Genomic DNA, 15,011 nt, shown 5'->3' with positions numbered 1-15,011 from the left:
GCGTTTGATTAAGCCAGCGTTGCCCAGAGAGCTTATTAGAAGCATCGCGCCAAAAACCCATTCAAAACTCCCATAGGCGAAAACTGTGTTGAACCAGGGCTGTTAGCGTCGATGATTTCCGGACTCGTTACTGCGGCTCTCTATGATCAATGAATATTTCAATGGCTATCAACAGGAAGTGATCTCAAGGGCAGTGCTTCTGCAGTAACAGTGCCACCTCTGCCTAGGAGTATTAATAGCAGGTCCAACCTGTTGGGGAGCTATTACCGTAGATACAGACAGACACACACTGTGGCAAACTGGGGGACGTAGAGGCAAGATTCACAATAAAATAGGAAACACTGAGACCTGAGATTGACATTAAACATAAAGTGTCTTTAATAAAGGTTCTAGGTTGCTGAAGCATGTTGTTTGATGTACTGACCGAGTGGTAATAAAAAAAAAAATTAGATTTTGAGTGCTATAGAAACTAGCAAAGATTTGCCCTTGCACTAAGACTTTGGCACAAGATATGCCCTAAAGTGTCTTTAATAAAGGTTTCAGGGGAAAGGGGAAGGGGTCAAAGGTTAACTGAAGATTCCATTTCCTCCCGTCTGGAGTCTCTCACCATTTCTCAAAGTCAAGAAAGGATCGTCATTTGGCTGGATTTCAAGGATGTTACGTTATCGGAGGCCGCCTGAGTACTGCTCCAATGTCCGAATCCTAAAAAGGACTGCGTCCTCAGAAGCGAGAAATTTCGAGGATGCCCATGTGTACTCGTCACTCGGCGCACGTGCATTTCCCACAATTATATGCGCATGAATGAAATGATTGCTGCCAGCTGGGTCTTTTTCCTTTATTCTTATTTTTGTTTGTTTCATCATTTATTTGGATAGGGACAGATAAACATACATATAACATTTACCAAGAAAAACGTCTGATGTCATGTATCACAGCATTTGTAGCCTAAGCTAATTTGCAATGCCCATCCCATGATGTTATTAAAAGCACCTGTGACCATGATGCAATCACACACTCCCTAGCCTGTTCCAAATGTTTGCTCTTCCAATGTGAGGAAGGACTCTTCCTTCCAGGGGCTCAAAAGACGCTCATCTAGTTCGCAACTCTTCTCGTCCCTGGCATCTCAATGGTGGAACGAGCTCCCACCTTCTGTCAGGACGGCCGAATCACTGCCGATCTTTCGGCAAAGACTAAAAACACACCTTTTCAGGCCCCTTTTGGGCCCTTCTTGAACTAACATCTTTCTCTCTCTCTCTCTCTCTCTTTCTCTCTCTATTTTTTTCACCACTATTCCTTCAGAAGTTGTAGCTGTCATAGACTGTGTTGCATAGTTGATTTCTCTATTGCTGACAAAAATGTGTTATTGTAAGTCGCTTTGGATAAAAGCGTCTGCCAAATGATGTAATGTAATGTAACGACTCTTGCCTACAGAGGTAGGAAGTGACTAGGAAGGACAAGTCCTGCTGAGGAAGGATCCTTGACATTGAGAAACGATATCTGGCTTTTAGCCTTTCCTCAGTAAAGGGCGCAGAACGCTGAGCCTTTCTGATCACCTTTGTGGGACCCAGCTTTTCCCCATTGATAATGGAGACTCACTTGAAACGATGATCTTCTGGGTGGAAGTCAGAGAAACGTGTTGTCTGCTCGCTCTGCTGGTAAAATCTGACTCACCATGCTGCTTGGAAACTGGGTGAGCAAATGCCTCCTTGAATATCTGATCAGCCACAGGTGTTACCAGAGTCCCTCTGCTCTGCTGCTCCCCTAATTACTCAATAGGCTGTATCTTACCTCCCTCTATCATTTTTCCCCCCAGGATGACGATGGCATGTCCCGCCCACATTTTCTTCCTTCCTAGGATGGCAAAAGTGCTCAAAAACAGTTTAAATGTAGGGGGTGGGGGGTTGCTCATCAGTCCCTGCCTATGCCAATACCCAATACACATGTACAGTTTTTGATTGGCCAACTTGCTGACCCCCTTTTTTTAATACAATATGACCAGTGTTACTATAGAGAGCCGCAGGAATGAGTCCGGAAAACATTGATGCTAACACTCCCGGTTCTTCACTGTTTTCGCTTATGGGATTTTTGAATGGGTTTTTGGCGCGATGCTTCAAATAAGGTCTGTGGTTAACGCAAGCTTATTCAAACGCGAACCAGTTTTCAGCAGGATAATCTTCACACATGAGGACCACTTTTATGAGTTTTTAAGCTTTTACGTGCCGTTAAAAGGGCGACTAGCTTGCAAACGGCTAAATGAGACTACACTGTTGAGTCGACGGGGATATTATACGTAGTTCTAATGTAGCTCTCTCACTCACTCACTCACTCTCTCTCTCTCTCACACCGTCACACCCACTCTCTCTCTCACACACACACACACACACACACACACACACACACACACCAAGCGCCACAGTTGTGGCAAATTGACTCAATCAATCAGCTGATTCTCCAGCCCAGTCTCCAAAATTTTTTTAATGTTTGTGCACAGCCTAAAAACGTTGCAATTTTACAATTTCGGCTCCAAAATTGTAAAATGGAAACTTTTGTTGTTGTTTTTGGGAGGGTTTGGTTAGGTTTAGGGTTAGGGTCTGGGTTAGGGGTATGAGATGGTCGGGAGACCCCCTTCTCAGATGTGGTAGATAGAAGGTGTGTAGATGAATTCAGATTCCAATACAAAATCTAAAAGACATGGGGCTATTTTTGGAAACTAAGAGTCAGTACAATACAACTCAATAATTTTCATGCCTAATTTTTTCAGGCTTATATGTCCAACCACCCCCCCCCCCCTTCCCATCACACACACACACACACACACACACACACACACACACACACACACACACACACACACAGAGGCAGACAGACAGACATTCATTAACAAACTGTTCTTTGCTGTCTGTCTGTCTCTACAGCTGGTCATGGAGTTCATCAAGCCCATCTTGTTGGTAGCGATTACCATCAAAAAGCTGTGTAAGCAGGTGGAGGCCAATAAGCATCACTGTCAGCATGTCGGGCAGCGTGTCGAAGAGCTGCAGCATCTGGTGGAGAAGGTGCAGCTGCGGGGTCCGAGCCGGTCCTCCGCCGACGTGAACCGAGTGCTGAAGAAGCTCCTCGACACCCTGACGTCGGCCGAGCAGCTCATCAGGAACTACACCTCAGCCAACCTGTTCTACCGCGTGATGAAGTCTTACAGCCACGCACACGACTTCAGCAGAGTGAACGAAGGCCTCAGCGACGCCTTCCAGGTGCTGTCCAGCTTCATGCAGGTGGAGCAGGGCGACCTGCTGTTCGAAATCGCGTGCAGACAGGAGGAGGACAGGGTGGACCGCAAGGAGGAGGCAGAGCCGGCAGAGCTCAAGAAAGGTGAGGGATACTTTTTTCTCTTCTGTGTAGACTACAGTATCAGGGTCAAAGGCGGTAGGGTGTAGATATGACTACACCTATGACTTTTCAAATATGCCCACAAAGTGCGGTACAGAGATCTCCCTGCATTCAAGTGATGTCAGGTCATATTGTGTTGGGAATGGATCTTGAATCGGCCGTCCTGGTAGATCACATTCACAAGCTTTATGGTTGAAAATTGAATAATGTTCCCTAATGTTCTCACACACTGCAGCCTTCAAGGCTAACATTAGTGATAGCCTAGCTAGCAAACAATATTTGGCTATTGCAGTGGATTCTGAACGTGAACACCAGAGGAAACTGAATGATGCAGCACAGTAGTGATCAATGAATCTCCAACTCTTTTAAAGGATGGGTTTACTGATAATCAACCCACTTTGTATCATTAATAATCTGGGTAATATTTTGATTTGATTTTGCAGATTTTTATTTTTGGTCATCCAAACACTATGTACAATACCCTCTATGTTCATATAATCAAAACAATAGACATAACACATTTTACATAGATCTTGACCAAAAAAAGGTATGGGCTGAAGCTAAAAGCTTATTTTGCCCACCCTATTCACATACAGCACATGACAAAGAAAGAAAACAAGTGTGAATCTTTATAAGAAAAGAAAACAAAAAGGAGAAAAACAAAAAAAGAACATGCTTCCTGCTCATACTTTATAATGCATATTTAATAGTTGTACATGATTTATTTTATTTTTGTTTATTTTTTTAATTGTCTTTGTTGTTTTTTTATTTTTTTATTTTTTTTTATATATATATATATTTATATATATAAGCACATGGGAAGTGTTTACCTTCTCACTCTGTTTTGCTCACGGAGATTTCCCATTTCCTCCTCGTTGTGACACGTTTTACGTCACAATGCGTCACAATGGAACTGCGGAAGTTCTGCTCGAGAGAGACAAAAACTGCTTCTTGCGCACATCCACGAGAATGTATCGATCGCCTTAATGACTTGCAGCTGAATGGGGGCGTAGTTTCTGCAGGAGGATTTTCCTCCCTAAGGTAAACAGAGAGAGAAGGTAAACACTGCCCATGTACTTATTTTACAGAGATTATATGATACAAAATGGATTGATTATCGGTAAAGCCATCCATTGAATGTGTTACATTTTCATTAATTTCCTTTATTTTACCAGGTAAGTTATTGAGAACACTTGATCTTTTACGATAATGAGTGTGGAATTTTTGGCTTTATAAATTTAATCCGTTCTCGTACATCTCTGCACTCTGTTCAGCCATGTTGCAAAGAGCAATGATGTCACAAATCGACCGATTCCTGCTGCAGCTGCAATCCTGAATCCTCTGACCTGATCATCAACAGAATCAGGAATTCATGTGGCTATTCCTGGTGGAAACTCCTTCAGACCGTAAATCTGACAGCACTAGAATGCAGCATATCCCGCTCAAACAAACAAAAAAATCTACATTTTCTGTGCTTGCTTTTTAGGTGTGCTGTGTGAAATGTGGTGTTAATCATTCAACTGCCTGATCATTATAATTAATTATCTGGAAGTCACAAAATGTTTGCATTTTTTACATCACCAATTATTTACACCATATACACAACATTTCACATTAGAACACAGAAAAACCAAACAGAAAATGTCGATCTATTGTTTTGCTCATAGAAACTGAACCGGTTTGCATTGTAGGTGTGGCATTTTTGCTGCATCTTCCCCATTCTTATCTGTGTCAAGATGTGGCACTCTCCATGCCTCAGTGTAAGATTTGTTCTTGTAGTTTAAATCATTCTAACAGAGAACAGAGCAGAGATCAAGCAGAAATCAAATTTATTTGGAAGTTAAATCATACAGAATTCTCATCACCCTGACATTCTGGTGACCTACGGCTTTATCACACTGACCAAGTAACATCTAGTAAGTCATCAGTGGATTTATGAGGCCATTTACACCTGGCACTAACGTGTTTTCTGTGATCAGATTGCAATCGGATAGTGCTTGACCACATTAGCCTGATTTCATTTACACCTGGCGTTTTGGGTGATCAGATCAGATTGTAATCTGATTGCAATTTGATCACCCAAAACGGGTGTCCTCTCAATCCGCATACAGTTGCTGTATGCGGATTGAGAGGACACATTGCATTTACACCTGTGTTCAATGTGGTCACAATGCATCCCTGACCACCTCCGGAGGTGGTTTCACCGATCAGATCGCAATCCGTCTTCAATGTGTCTTGGGGGCGTTTACACCTGTACTTTCAAGTGGTCAAGCACTATCCGATTGCAATCTGATCACAGAAAACACATTTTAGTGCCAGGTGTAAATGGCCTCTGTGACCCCATTTACACCTGGTGTTTAAATGCGACCTGTACCTGTAATTATGTGGATAATGGTCACATTTAAAAACCAGTTGTAAATGGGGTGAAAGAGATCTGAACACAATGTGAGCCAGCCTACCTCCAGATGTGGTCAGGAAGATCTGATCACATCTTGATCATGATGCGTTTACACCTTGCTTTAACATGTGTTTTTCTTTATCCAGATAATGTATCTGGATGCAGGTCACATTTAAAAAGCAGGTGTAAATGGGGTGTAAATGGGGCGTATGTTTGCAGGTTTTGGTGAATCATGAGCAGGGACTTTACCAGCCTGGCCACAGCTTACACGCTGTTTACACAGGGTGCTACTAAGTTCAAGTTTATTAGTGTCCCAAAGGCCAAATTGCGTTGCAGCAGATAAGGCATACAGATAAGACACAGACAAGAACAACACAAGTGGCATGTTAACATGTTACATGCATGTAGTTAAGAATAAATAAAAGGCTAAGTAAAACGTCAAGAACCTTGTTTGTGACACACAATGACCGATAGTGTGCAAGGTAGCATTAAAGTGCATAGCGATCAGTAAAGTGCACAGACACGCAGCGACCGATAAAGTGAGGTAGCAATTAAAGTGCACAAACGACCAGTAAAGTGCACAAAGTAATGGAAAGATAAATCAATAATAAAAAACAATAAAACCAAAAAAAGCAATAGAAACCATAAAATCAATAGAAACAATAAAACAATACAAACAGCGGCGGAGGCTGATAATAAAACAATAAAATCATAATAACACAATAAAACAATCATTACCTTCCCTCAGCAGCGTTCAATGCTCGAATAGAGACAGGGACAAAAGAGAACTTGTGCCTATTTTTTGTGGCCCGTGGGGCACACAGTCGACGACCAGAAGGAAGGAGCCTGTACTCCGAGCTTAGAGGGTGGGCTGCGTCTGAGCGGATGGACAAAGCCTTCTTAAAGGAGGACTTACCTCCAAAACACTTTTTTTCAGCTTTTAACCAATATATATGACTTTGGGGGTGATGTGTGAAGAATTCTGGTCAGAATTTCCACATTTGACACCAAACTGTTGCCATTTTACCATTTGTATCATTTTTCCGCAGCATATCTGGCATAAGCGCCCTCTAAGGGTCGAACACTGCTTTTTTTTTTTTCTCTCAAATGAATGGGATATTTGACACGTCGTGACGTCACGGTGACCCAAAGACTATGGGATTTCAAGATAATTACTCCCCTACCCCCCCTGTACCCTTTCGGCTCCTCAGAACTCCAAGCCTATTTCTATTGAAGTTTGCTCTTAAAATACTGAACCAAACGTCGTCAAAGTTGGCACATGTCTTAATTATAGTTAGTTTCCCGCTGAATGTGTCACTACTTTATTAATATCTTACCTGGATAAGCTCGAATGATGATGTATATATTATCAGTCCGAGTTGGAAGCAGCTGTCTCCAGCCCAGGCAGGCAGATGTGGGCGGGAGAGAGTCTACTGTAAACCTCATGCACTAGCTCCAAGCTCCGCGGGCGCGCGCAGCAGAGCAGAGCTCTCTCAGAGAGAGCAGTCTGATATTTCCGCAAACAAATATGGTCGCAGTTTAGCGCACATGTAAAATATAACGCTATACTACGACGTGACAACGTGACAAAGCTTCTCTAAACACATCGGCTACTATCATATTTCCCTGCATCCCTCCTACTGAGATTATATCGGTAATGATTTTGGACAGACTGAATGCGCGGAGGAGGAGGAGGAGAGATCTGCAGCTGTGCCCTGAGTAGCCCTGAGAGACACTCGCCTCGCTCCGACTACTGTGCCCGTCTGTGAAAAGCGTCCTGTCCAGTCGCACCTTCGCAAACAGATGCGGGATTCCCTCAATCCTGTACCCAATCTCAGACTGTATTCTCTAAATCGCACACCAGCTATTTCTGTCTGTGTTTGTTTGTTGCTCCGTGAGGTTAGAGCGCCCCATGCATGCAGCAGGCTGTTTCGCCAGCCTGGGTCTGGCAGGAGGGAGGAGGCGCAGCCTGCCCTGCACTGCGCTGAGAGGAAAACTTTTGCACAACTTTTAACAAGAATCACGAAAAGCCCCCAAACTAAAATGAAAAAGGGACTATATGGCAACTTTGGACGAGGGAATGACGTAGAGAAATCTCGCATTGTGTTACCCCAGAACGGGGGGTTTGTCGTATTGTGCGGTGTGCTGCTGTAACGAGCCCACGTCACTTTGCTCTCGTAACGTAGTTTAACACACTGCCATAGAGATACATGCAGAAAAATAATTAAATTTCTAGTTCGCCACTGAATTACCAAATTGATATAACTTTCAACCATTTTGAGCAAAGCTCTTTCCAAACAGGCCACCAGCGTTGGCTAGTTGTTGATATTTATAAAGATATGGCCCCTCTCAAATAAATTATTTTTGAGGCAGTAGGCAAACTGTAATGGCGTCGATTTCCGAAAAAAAATCTTGACTTAACACAGCCAAAGAGTCCAGTATAGACAAGAGCATATGTCATTTCTTGTTTTTTTCCATAGGTATTTTCAAATCACTGTTCTAATACATATCTAGGGGGTAAGTCCTCCTTTAAGTACTTGTCTGTTAAAGACATGGTCGAGGCTGTCCAGATGGATGCCGGTTACCTTAGAGGCCACCTTCTATTGCCACCTTCTATAGTAGCGTGGCGTGCGGCTGGTGTGACCGGTCTCGCCTCTTAACTCATTCCCCGCCATTGACGTCTCTGGACGGCAATATGTGTTTTCACCGCCATGTGATATGGCTCTCTTACTCATCTTGTGAAATAGTACAGCACGTCTAAAGGTGCACAGGATCGACCACGATTGTCTAACAACACCAGGAATAGCAGCCTGTCACTCAAACGTGAAGGATTTTCTTTTCACCACGCTGCAGGCGCTGACAACACGTCCACAAATCACTTGTCCTCAGGAATTAGTTCCTAAACTCTTGACACTGTACATTTCAGCCGGTAGATTGCTCCTGACATACAGTACACAGACAACCAGTCGCCCCCCCGGCGCAAGACTAATGCACGACCCGGCTCGCCTCTCTCAATAGTGGGGTGAATCTCTTTCTCACACCGGCCAGTGGCAGGTAGATGGAAAAAATCTACCCGCCAAGCATATTTCATACCGGCCAAAAAAGAAACGAATGTTTGTGTCACATATATCCATTTCTTTCAGTACATTTCAAGTAGATAAGGTATTACGTTGAAGAATACACACTTAAATAAGAGGCCAGAGTAAAATTTTAAGCAAATTATTTTAATATATTGATTGATGATTGATTAATCAATACATGTCAAGTCAATCTTATCAATACATGTCAAGTCAATCTTGAGCTTAAATTGTTGTAAAAAATGGGGCTGGTTGTTGTCGGTTCTTTTCGTTATTTTTAACGGGAGAAAGAAAAAAAAGTTGCAAAATCTTAATGGGTGCGTTTTTATTATTAATTTAAATATCCAGCATTATATAAGAATTTAAACCTCCTACCACTGCCAAGTGCCAATACCAACATTCAGCTAGGGAAAGCATAAATAAAGCACGACAGTATCTGTCTGCTGCACTTGCCCCCAAATCACTAAATCCTCCCCTGCTCTGGAAGAAACATTTCTTTAGGACAACTGATGCTGATGCTCTGTTGATTTATTTCAGACTGGGTTTTTGATTATGAACACACCCAAACAGCTGGATAATGTTTACTACTCTCGTCTTAACCATCCATGTTCACTTAGTCCTACCTGATGACGAGGTGGGTCCGTTTATCATGGGTAACCACAACCGGGTCATTATTGACAGATGATGAAGTCGTGTGAGCTAGCTTGTCGAAAACTGTGCATTTCTCCGTTTGTACCTATTTGATGCACTTTAGTGTTTAGACAAATTGCTCGTGTTTCCACCGTTGCTAGTGAATGATTTATTGCACTTATGACAACGTGAATTGTCAGCATCAACTCGAGTGAAGTACAACCAGACTTTTGATCTCTCCGTTCTTTCCGTTTTGCGGTCTCTGTTCTCCTCAGCTCATTCATTCATTCATTCATTCATTCATTCAGGTACCGGGTCTCGGTACCCATCCCTAATCATACGAGTGTGGCAACAAGTGCGAGCGATTGATTGATTCGCCCGACGTAGGCTGTCAATTTACCTCCGCTAAATTGACGACTGCATTTCATTCCAGAGTCACGTTTAGTAGCCTATACCGGACAGCCAGAATGGAACAGCCTCAGGAAGCACTCATAGTTTTAATATTACATGACGACTATTTTGGGACCCGCGACGTGGCGGACAGACGCCAAACCTAACTCGCCAAACCTAAAATCTGCCCGCCATATTGGCGTGTGGCGGGCTCTAATTTCGGGCCCTGCGCCCAGCGCCCGGCGCAGCGCAGATTAGTGGCCGTGGACCAGCCCACTCGAGATTTTGGTGTCGGCGCTACAGGCGGCCTTAAGCATTATAACCACGCCTTTTAAGCGTAAAATTATGCACAATCGGAGAAGTGCAGTAAACGAATCACAAGCTTCCCTTTTAAGCTCCAATTCCACGGAGCGACCCAGTCCGGTCAGAAAAGCCAAGCGCTCTGAGCTCCCTTTCATCCCCGTCGGTCTGTCTCCATATACATGTATAGGCTATTATTCCATATTATTATGCTTCTCAAACCAATCTAACTGCAGTTTAAATACTGCAAGCATGTAAATACGCTACACTATAGCAATATCAAAGTGAAAATAATGTTCTAAATGCATTGGCTAGAAAAATATAGCCTATCCCTATGTCATGATGAGATTAGATTGGTGAAAGTTTGTCCAGAATGATAACGTTTTCTCTCCCCTGCTGCACAGGTAGGATGATGCACATAAATATAGCCTGCATTATGTAAAGTCATTGTAGAAATGTGTTTTTATTGTAAAACTAAATGTGAAGTAAGCCAAGACATATTGGAGCAACATCACAGTAGGAAGTCACAGTAGAACCGTGTTACGGCTGTCACTTATCTAAATCACGTTAAATCTGCGAGGGATGTATATACCACCAGGATTACATATATGTTTCACATAGGATTGTGTTTTGATTTCGCGATTTTATTTGGTCCAATATTTAAATGTTCCACAATTGCATGTTGTGTTAAGAGAAACATTATTTCGATCTACCACTTACCCTATTTAAGCTGATTTGGTTGCTATTTCTTCTCAAACGGATGAACCTCAATGCATACTGGGAGATTTCACATGTGTGGCTTTGTGCCTGTCTGATGCGCGAGAGAGAGGGAGTGAGAGAGAGAGAGAGGGGGGACAGAGAGAGTGAGATGGCAGAGGAGAGTCTGCGCAATTACACACAATAGAACCAGCAAACTTTTTTGCCATCAGTCATTGTGCCTGTCTGATGGGCGAGAGAGAGGGAGTGAGAGAGAGAGAGGGGGGACAGAGAGTGAGATGGCAGAGGAGAGCTCCGCGCATCCGGCGCACTGAATAGGCCTGGTTTTGAAAAGCGATAAGCGCTAAATTAACGCCAGGGCGGAAGATATCGTAGTAGGCCGGTATTTAAGGCCGAAACGCCCATTCTGGCCTATTCTGGCACTGCGCCACGCCTCTTTGGCGTAAAGCGCATTTCGGGGCCTAAAACCATGTTGCTATCTTCCCGAGGCAGACGCAAGGCATGTTTTTTTGCGTTTAACGCCAGTTTTTGCACCTAAGGCCTGTACCAAGATAGGGCCCAGAGTATTCCAGCCATGTGTAATCCTTATACCAATTACGGTTGAAGTAGCGATCCTGTTGTCCAACTTTTGTGGCTGGATAACGGCGAAGAAGAGGCCGCCTTGGTTCTTCAACAGGTGACTGACTCAAATCTGAGATGGAGCCGGAGCTAGCACTGCAGCTAGCGGCCACTGCGGTGGCTGGAGCAGAGCAGCTAGCCGCGGGAGTGGGTACCTGCTCGGCCTCGGGGCCCAGCTCTGGTCGCGGCTCAGGAGTTTCTCTCTCCGAGTCCGAGTCTGAATCATCATCATTATCTCTATCTTTTTCTTTGTCCTCCTCGTCCTCGGCGACAGGATCTGGATTTACTTTTTGTTACTTTTCAGAAAACGTAGCATGGTAGCATCTTTCAGTTTCACTCTCTGCCGGTGACAGCTGACAGGCAGACTAATGTTGCCTTCAAGTGCTCCCCTTTCAGATTCTAAACTTGTTCATGTTGTTTGGTGTGTTCATGAGCTTTTAAATTGTAATGTGAAACAGACACTACAAAGAACAATTGTTATATTTAATTTTATTATGTAGAGGATTTGCAAGTTCATAGCTGTTTCCAAAATAATGCTTTAAAGTCTGAATCATTTCCCAGATTATTCAAATTACACCTGAGGGGCCTTAACTGGGGCTACAGCAATTTGCGAGGGGGCTTTAGACCCCCCTTGCCCCTTGGTTTATCGCCGTCACTGCTGGTGGGGAATGAGTTAACAAGGACGCTGAAATGAAACTGCCTCCGCGCTGCGTAGCTTCAGTGTAGCTTCGCCGTATGGTGTGTCTGGGCCCTTAGTTTATTGTTTATTGTTTATTGTTTAAAAATGATCCCCCTTAGTCTTCACTTTAGTGGAGACTACTCTTCCTGGGGTCTACATCAACATACAATCATACAATCATCCACAAATAACAATTAGTCGCTGTACAAGAGAAGTTGACAGCAGGTCAGATACATAATGCTCAAATAGCAGATTAGTTAATCAAATTAATCCAAAAAACAAATTAGTCACTCAAATAGGAGGTCTGTTAATCAAGGAAGGTTATGTCGGACCTAATCTGAGTTGTTGACTCAAGACAGCTTCTCTTAGCTTATTTTTAAAAGTGAATTATTAGAGACCACAGAGAGATATGGGGGAGACAATTCCAAAGTGCCACATGACCGCTTTCCTAAGGGCATTGGTTCTAGGTAAAGGCAAGGTGAAACGACTGCCCAAAGCTTGTCTTGTCTGTGTTAGTGTGTGAGTGAAGTGACAGATCTGTCAGATCTTTTGCCTGTCAGAGACATGTGTTCCCATCACCGTGTGTGTGTGTGTGTGTGTGTGTGTGTGTGTGTGTGTGTGTGTGTGTGTATGTGTGTGTGTGTGTGTGTGTGTGTGTGTCAGTTCTGTTTTCAGCTCTAAAGAGAATTGAGGAGAAAGTCGACAAGACACAGAAAGACGTCCATGACCTCAAGAACCCGGAGAAGATGGTGGAGACCAGTGAGTGAACCACAACACTTTAGTAGTGATTATAGTGGTAGTAGTAGATTCAGTAGTAGCAGTAGTAGTAGCTGCAGCAGTAGTAGTAGATTAGTAGCAGTAGTAGTAGCTGCAGCAGTAGTAGTAGATTCAGTAGTAGCAGTAGTAGTAGCTGCAGCAGTAGTAGTAGATTCAGTAGTAGCAGTAGTAGTAGCTACAGTAGTAGTAGATTCAGTAGTAGTAGTATTAGCTACAGTAGTAGTAGATTCAGTAGTAGTAGAAGCAGTCGGAGTTGGAGGGGCGTTGGCGTTGGCTAAAGATACATTGTTGATGTAAAATCTTATTTTAGGGGTACAAATAAAATAAAATATTGAATACTATAAAATCTGTCCGTCACAGACACAACAAAGAAAACATCATCCTCCAATTAAATATGTTTGAAAAGTCTTTAGGTGACCCTCTGGAGAGTCAGACTCATGTTGAAGACATGGTGAAGCACTCCACATAGCTGGTGGGGCACAGGCTTTGAGCACCCTGGGGCTGACATTACATTACATTACATTACATTACATTACGTAATTTGGCAGACACTTTTATCCAAAGCGACTTACAATAACACAGCAATAGAGCAATAGAGCAATCAATTATGCAACACAGTCTATAGTTGTGTTTCCATTACACTCAGAAATGCGCAAAATCTAAATATCGCAATATAAATTGGGCAATGGAAACAGGTAAATTTAGAAAAACCTCCCAAATATCGCAAAACGTTTTTGCGCTCTCATGAGGTGGTTTTTCAGACGTGTCGATATAGCAGTTTATCGCAAAAGTGGAATGGAAACACATTTTTCGCATTTGCATGTCATGTGACCCATCTTCTCCTTTGGAAAAGGAGCGGAAAATGAAAGGAAGATGAGGGAGAAAAGGTTCGATAAGCCGTGGCAAAACCTCCGCAGCAACCTAGCAGAAAGACGAGTGTTGTGCAAAAGCGGAGCTGGGGAAAATAGATCATGTTTAATGACAGAAATCGCTCCATGGTGACATGCTGCCTGTCTGTGTGCGCGCAGTTGTAGGCTACCTTTTTTCCTCTGCCTCTCGCGCTCACTGCATTCACCGCAGCCAGCAACATGTTGGGGCAGGGTACGACACTCATTTATTTTGAATTGATAATCAGGCTCGTTTATATGCGTTGTAACTTCATGTGGTGATTTGCATTGACCATTGGTTGGATTTGAGCATGCGGGGCACGGGATATGGGGCAGATCCCCGTGGTAATCACTGTGGCAGCTGCTGCAACGGGGAATTGCATTCAGGTGTGTGCGCCGTCACTCAAACTCAACTTCAATGGAAACGCCTACAAGTCGCAATTGTACATTGTCGAAGTTGTAGAAATATCGCAATTATTTTGCGAAAAACTGTAATGGAAACACAGCTTATGACAGCTACAACTTCTGAAGGAATAGTGGTAAAGTTGTTTAGTTTTTTTTAGCAACAGAGAGAGAGAGATGTTAGTTCAAGAAGGGCCCAGATGGAGCCTTAAAAGTTGTGTTTTAAGTTTTTGCCGAAAGATTGGCAGTGAAGCGGCCGTCCTGACCATAGGAGGGAGCTCATTCCACCATTGTGGTGCCAGGGACGAGAAGAGTCGTGATTGGGATGAGCGACTTTTGAGCCCCCCGTAGCGAAGGAGGGGCGAGGCGTCCTGCACTGGTGGAGGAGCGGAGGGAGCGGTGAGAGGTTTGGAACCTGACCATAGATTGCAGGTACAGAGGAGCTGTCTGGTGTACTGCCCTGTAGGCCAGTACCAGTGTCTTGAATTTGATGCGTGCCGAGATGGGAAGCCAATGAAGGTCCCGGAAGAGGGGAGGGACATGAGAGAATTTGGGTTGGTTGAATACCAGATGGGCTGCAGCGTTCTGAATGAGCTGAAGCGGTCGGATGTCAGCGGCAGGTAGGCCGGCCAGGAGCACGTTGCAGTAGTCCAGGCAGGAGATGATAAGTGACTGGACCAAGAGTTGAGTTGCTTCCCTCATGAGAACGGGACAGATTTTGCGGATGTTGTAGAGGGGGAACCTACAGGAGC

The 15,011-nt window shown here is 43.7% G+C and overlaps 1 protein-coding gene across 1 annotated transcript in view; it reads left to right on the top strand.

Moving 5' to 3' along the window:
* The first annotated feature begins 3,236 nt into the window (after positions 1 to 3,236).
* Positions 3,237 to 15,011, top strand: part of LOC310782255 (interferon-induced very large GTPase 1-like) — a 38,361-nt gene continuing 26,586 nt past the window's right edge. The window contains exons 1-2 of the mRNA XM_083642934.1: positions 3,237 to 3,366; positions 12,857 to 12,952. Coding sequence (XP_083499060.1) covers positions 3,264 to 3,366; positions 12,857 to 12,952 — 199 coding nt within the window. The 5' untranslated portion in view covers positions 3,237 to 3,263. The remainder of the gene's footprint in view (positions 3,367 to 12,856; positions 12,953 to 15,011) is intronic.

Source organism: Poromitra crassiceps, assembly GCF_964638095.1.
Source record: "Poromitra crassiceps genome assembly, chromosome: 9".
Classification (NCBI taxonomy): Eukaryota; Metazoa; Chordata; class Actinopteri; order Beryciformes; family Melamphaidae; genus Poromitra; species Poromitra crassiceps.
The sequence above is the reverse complement of the archived record's forward strand: the minus strand, read 5'-3'. Positions and strand labels throughout refer to the sequence as shown.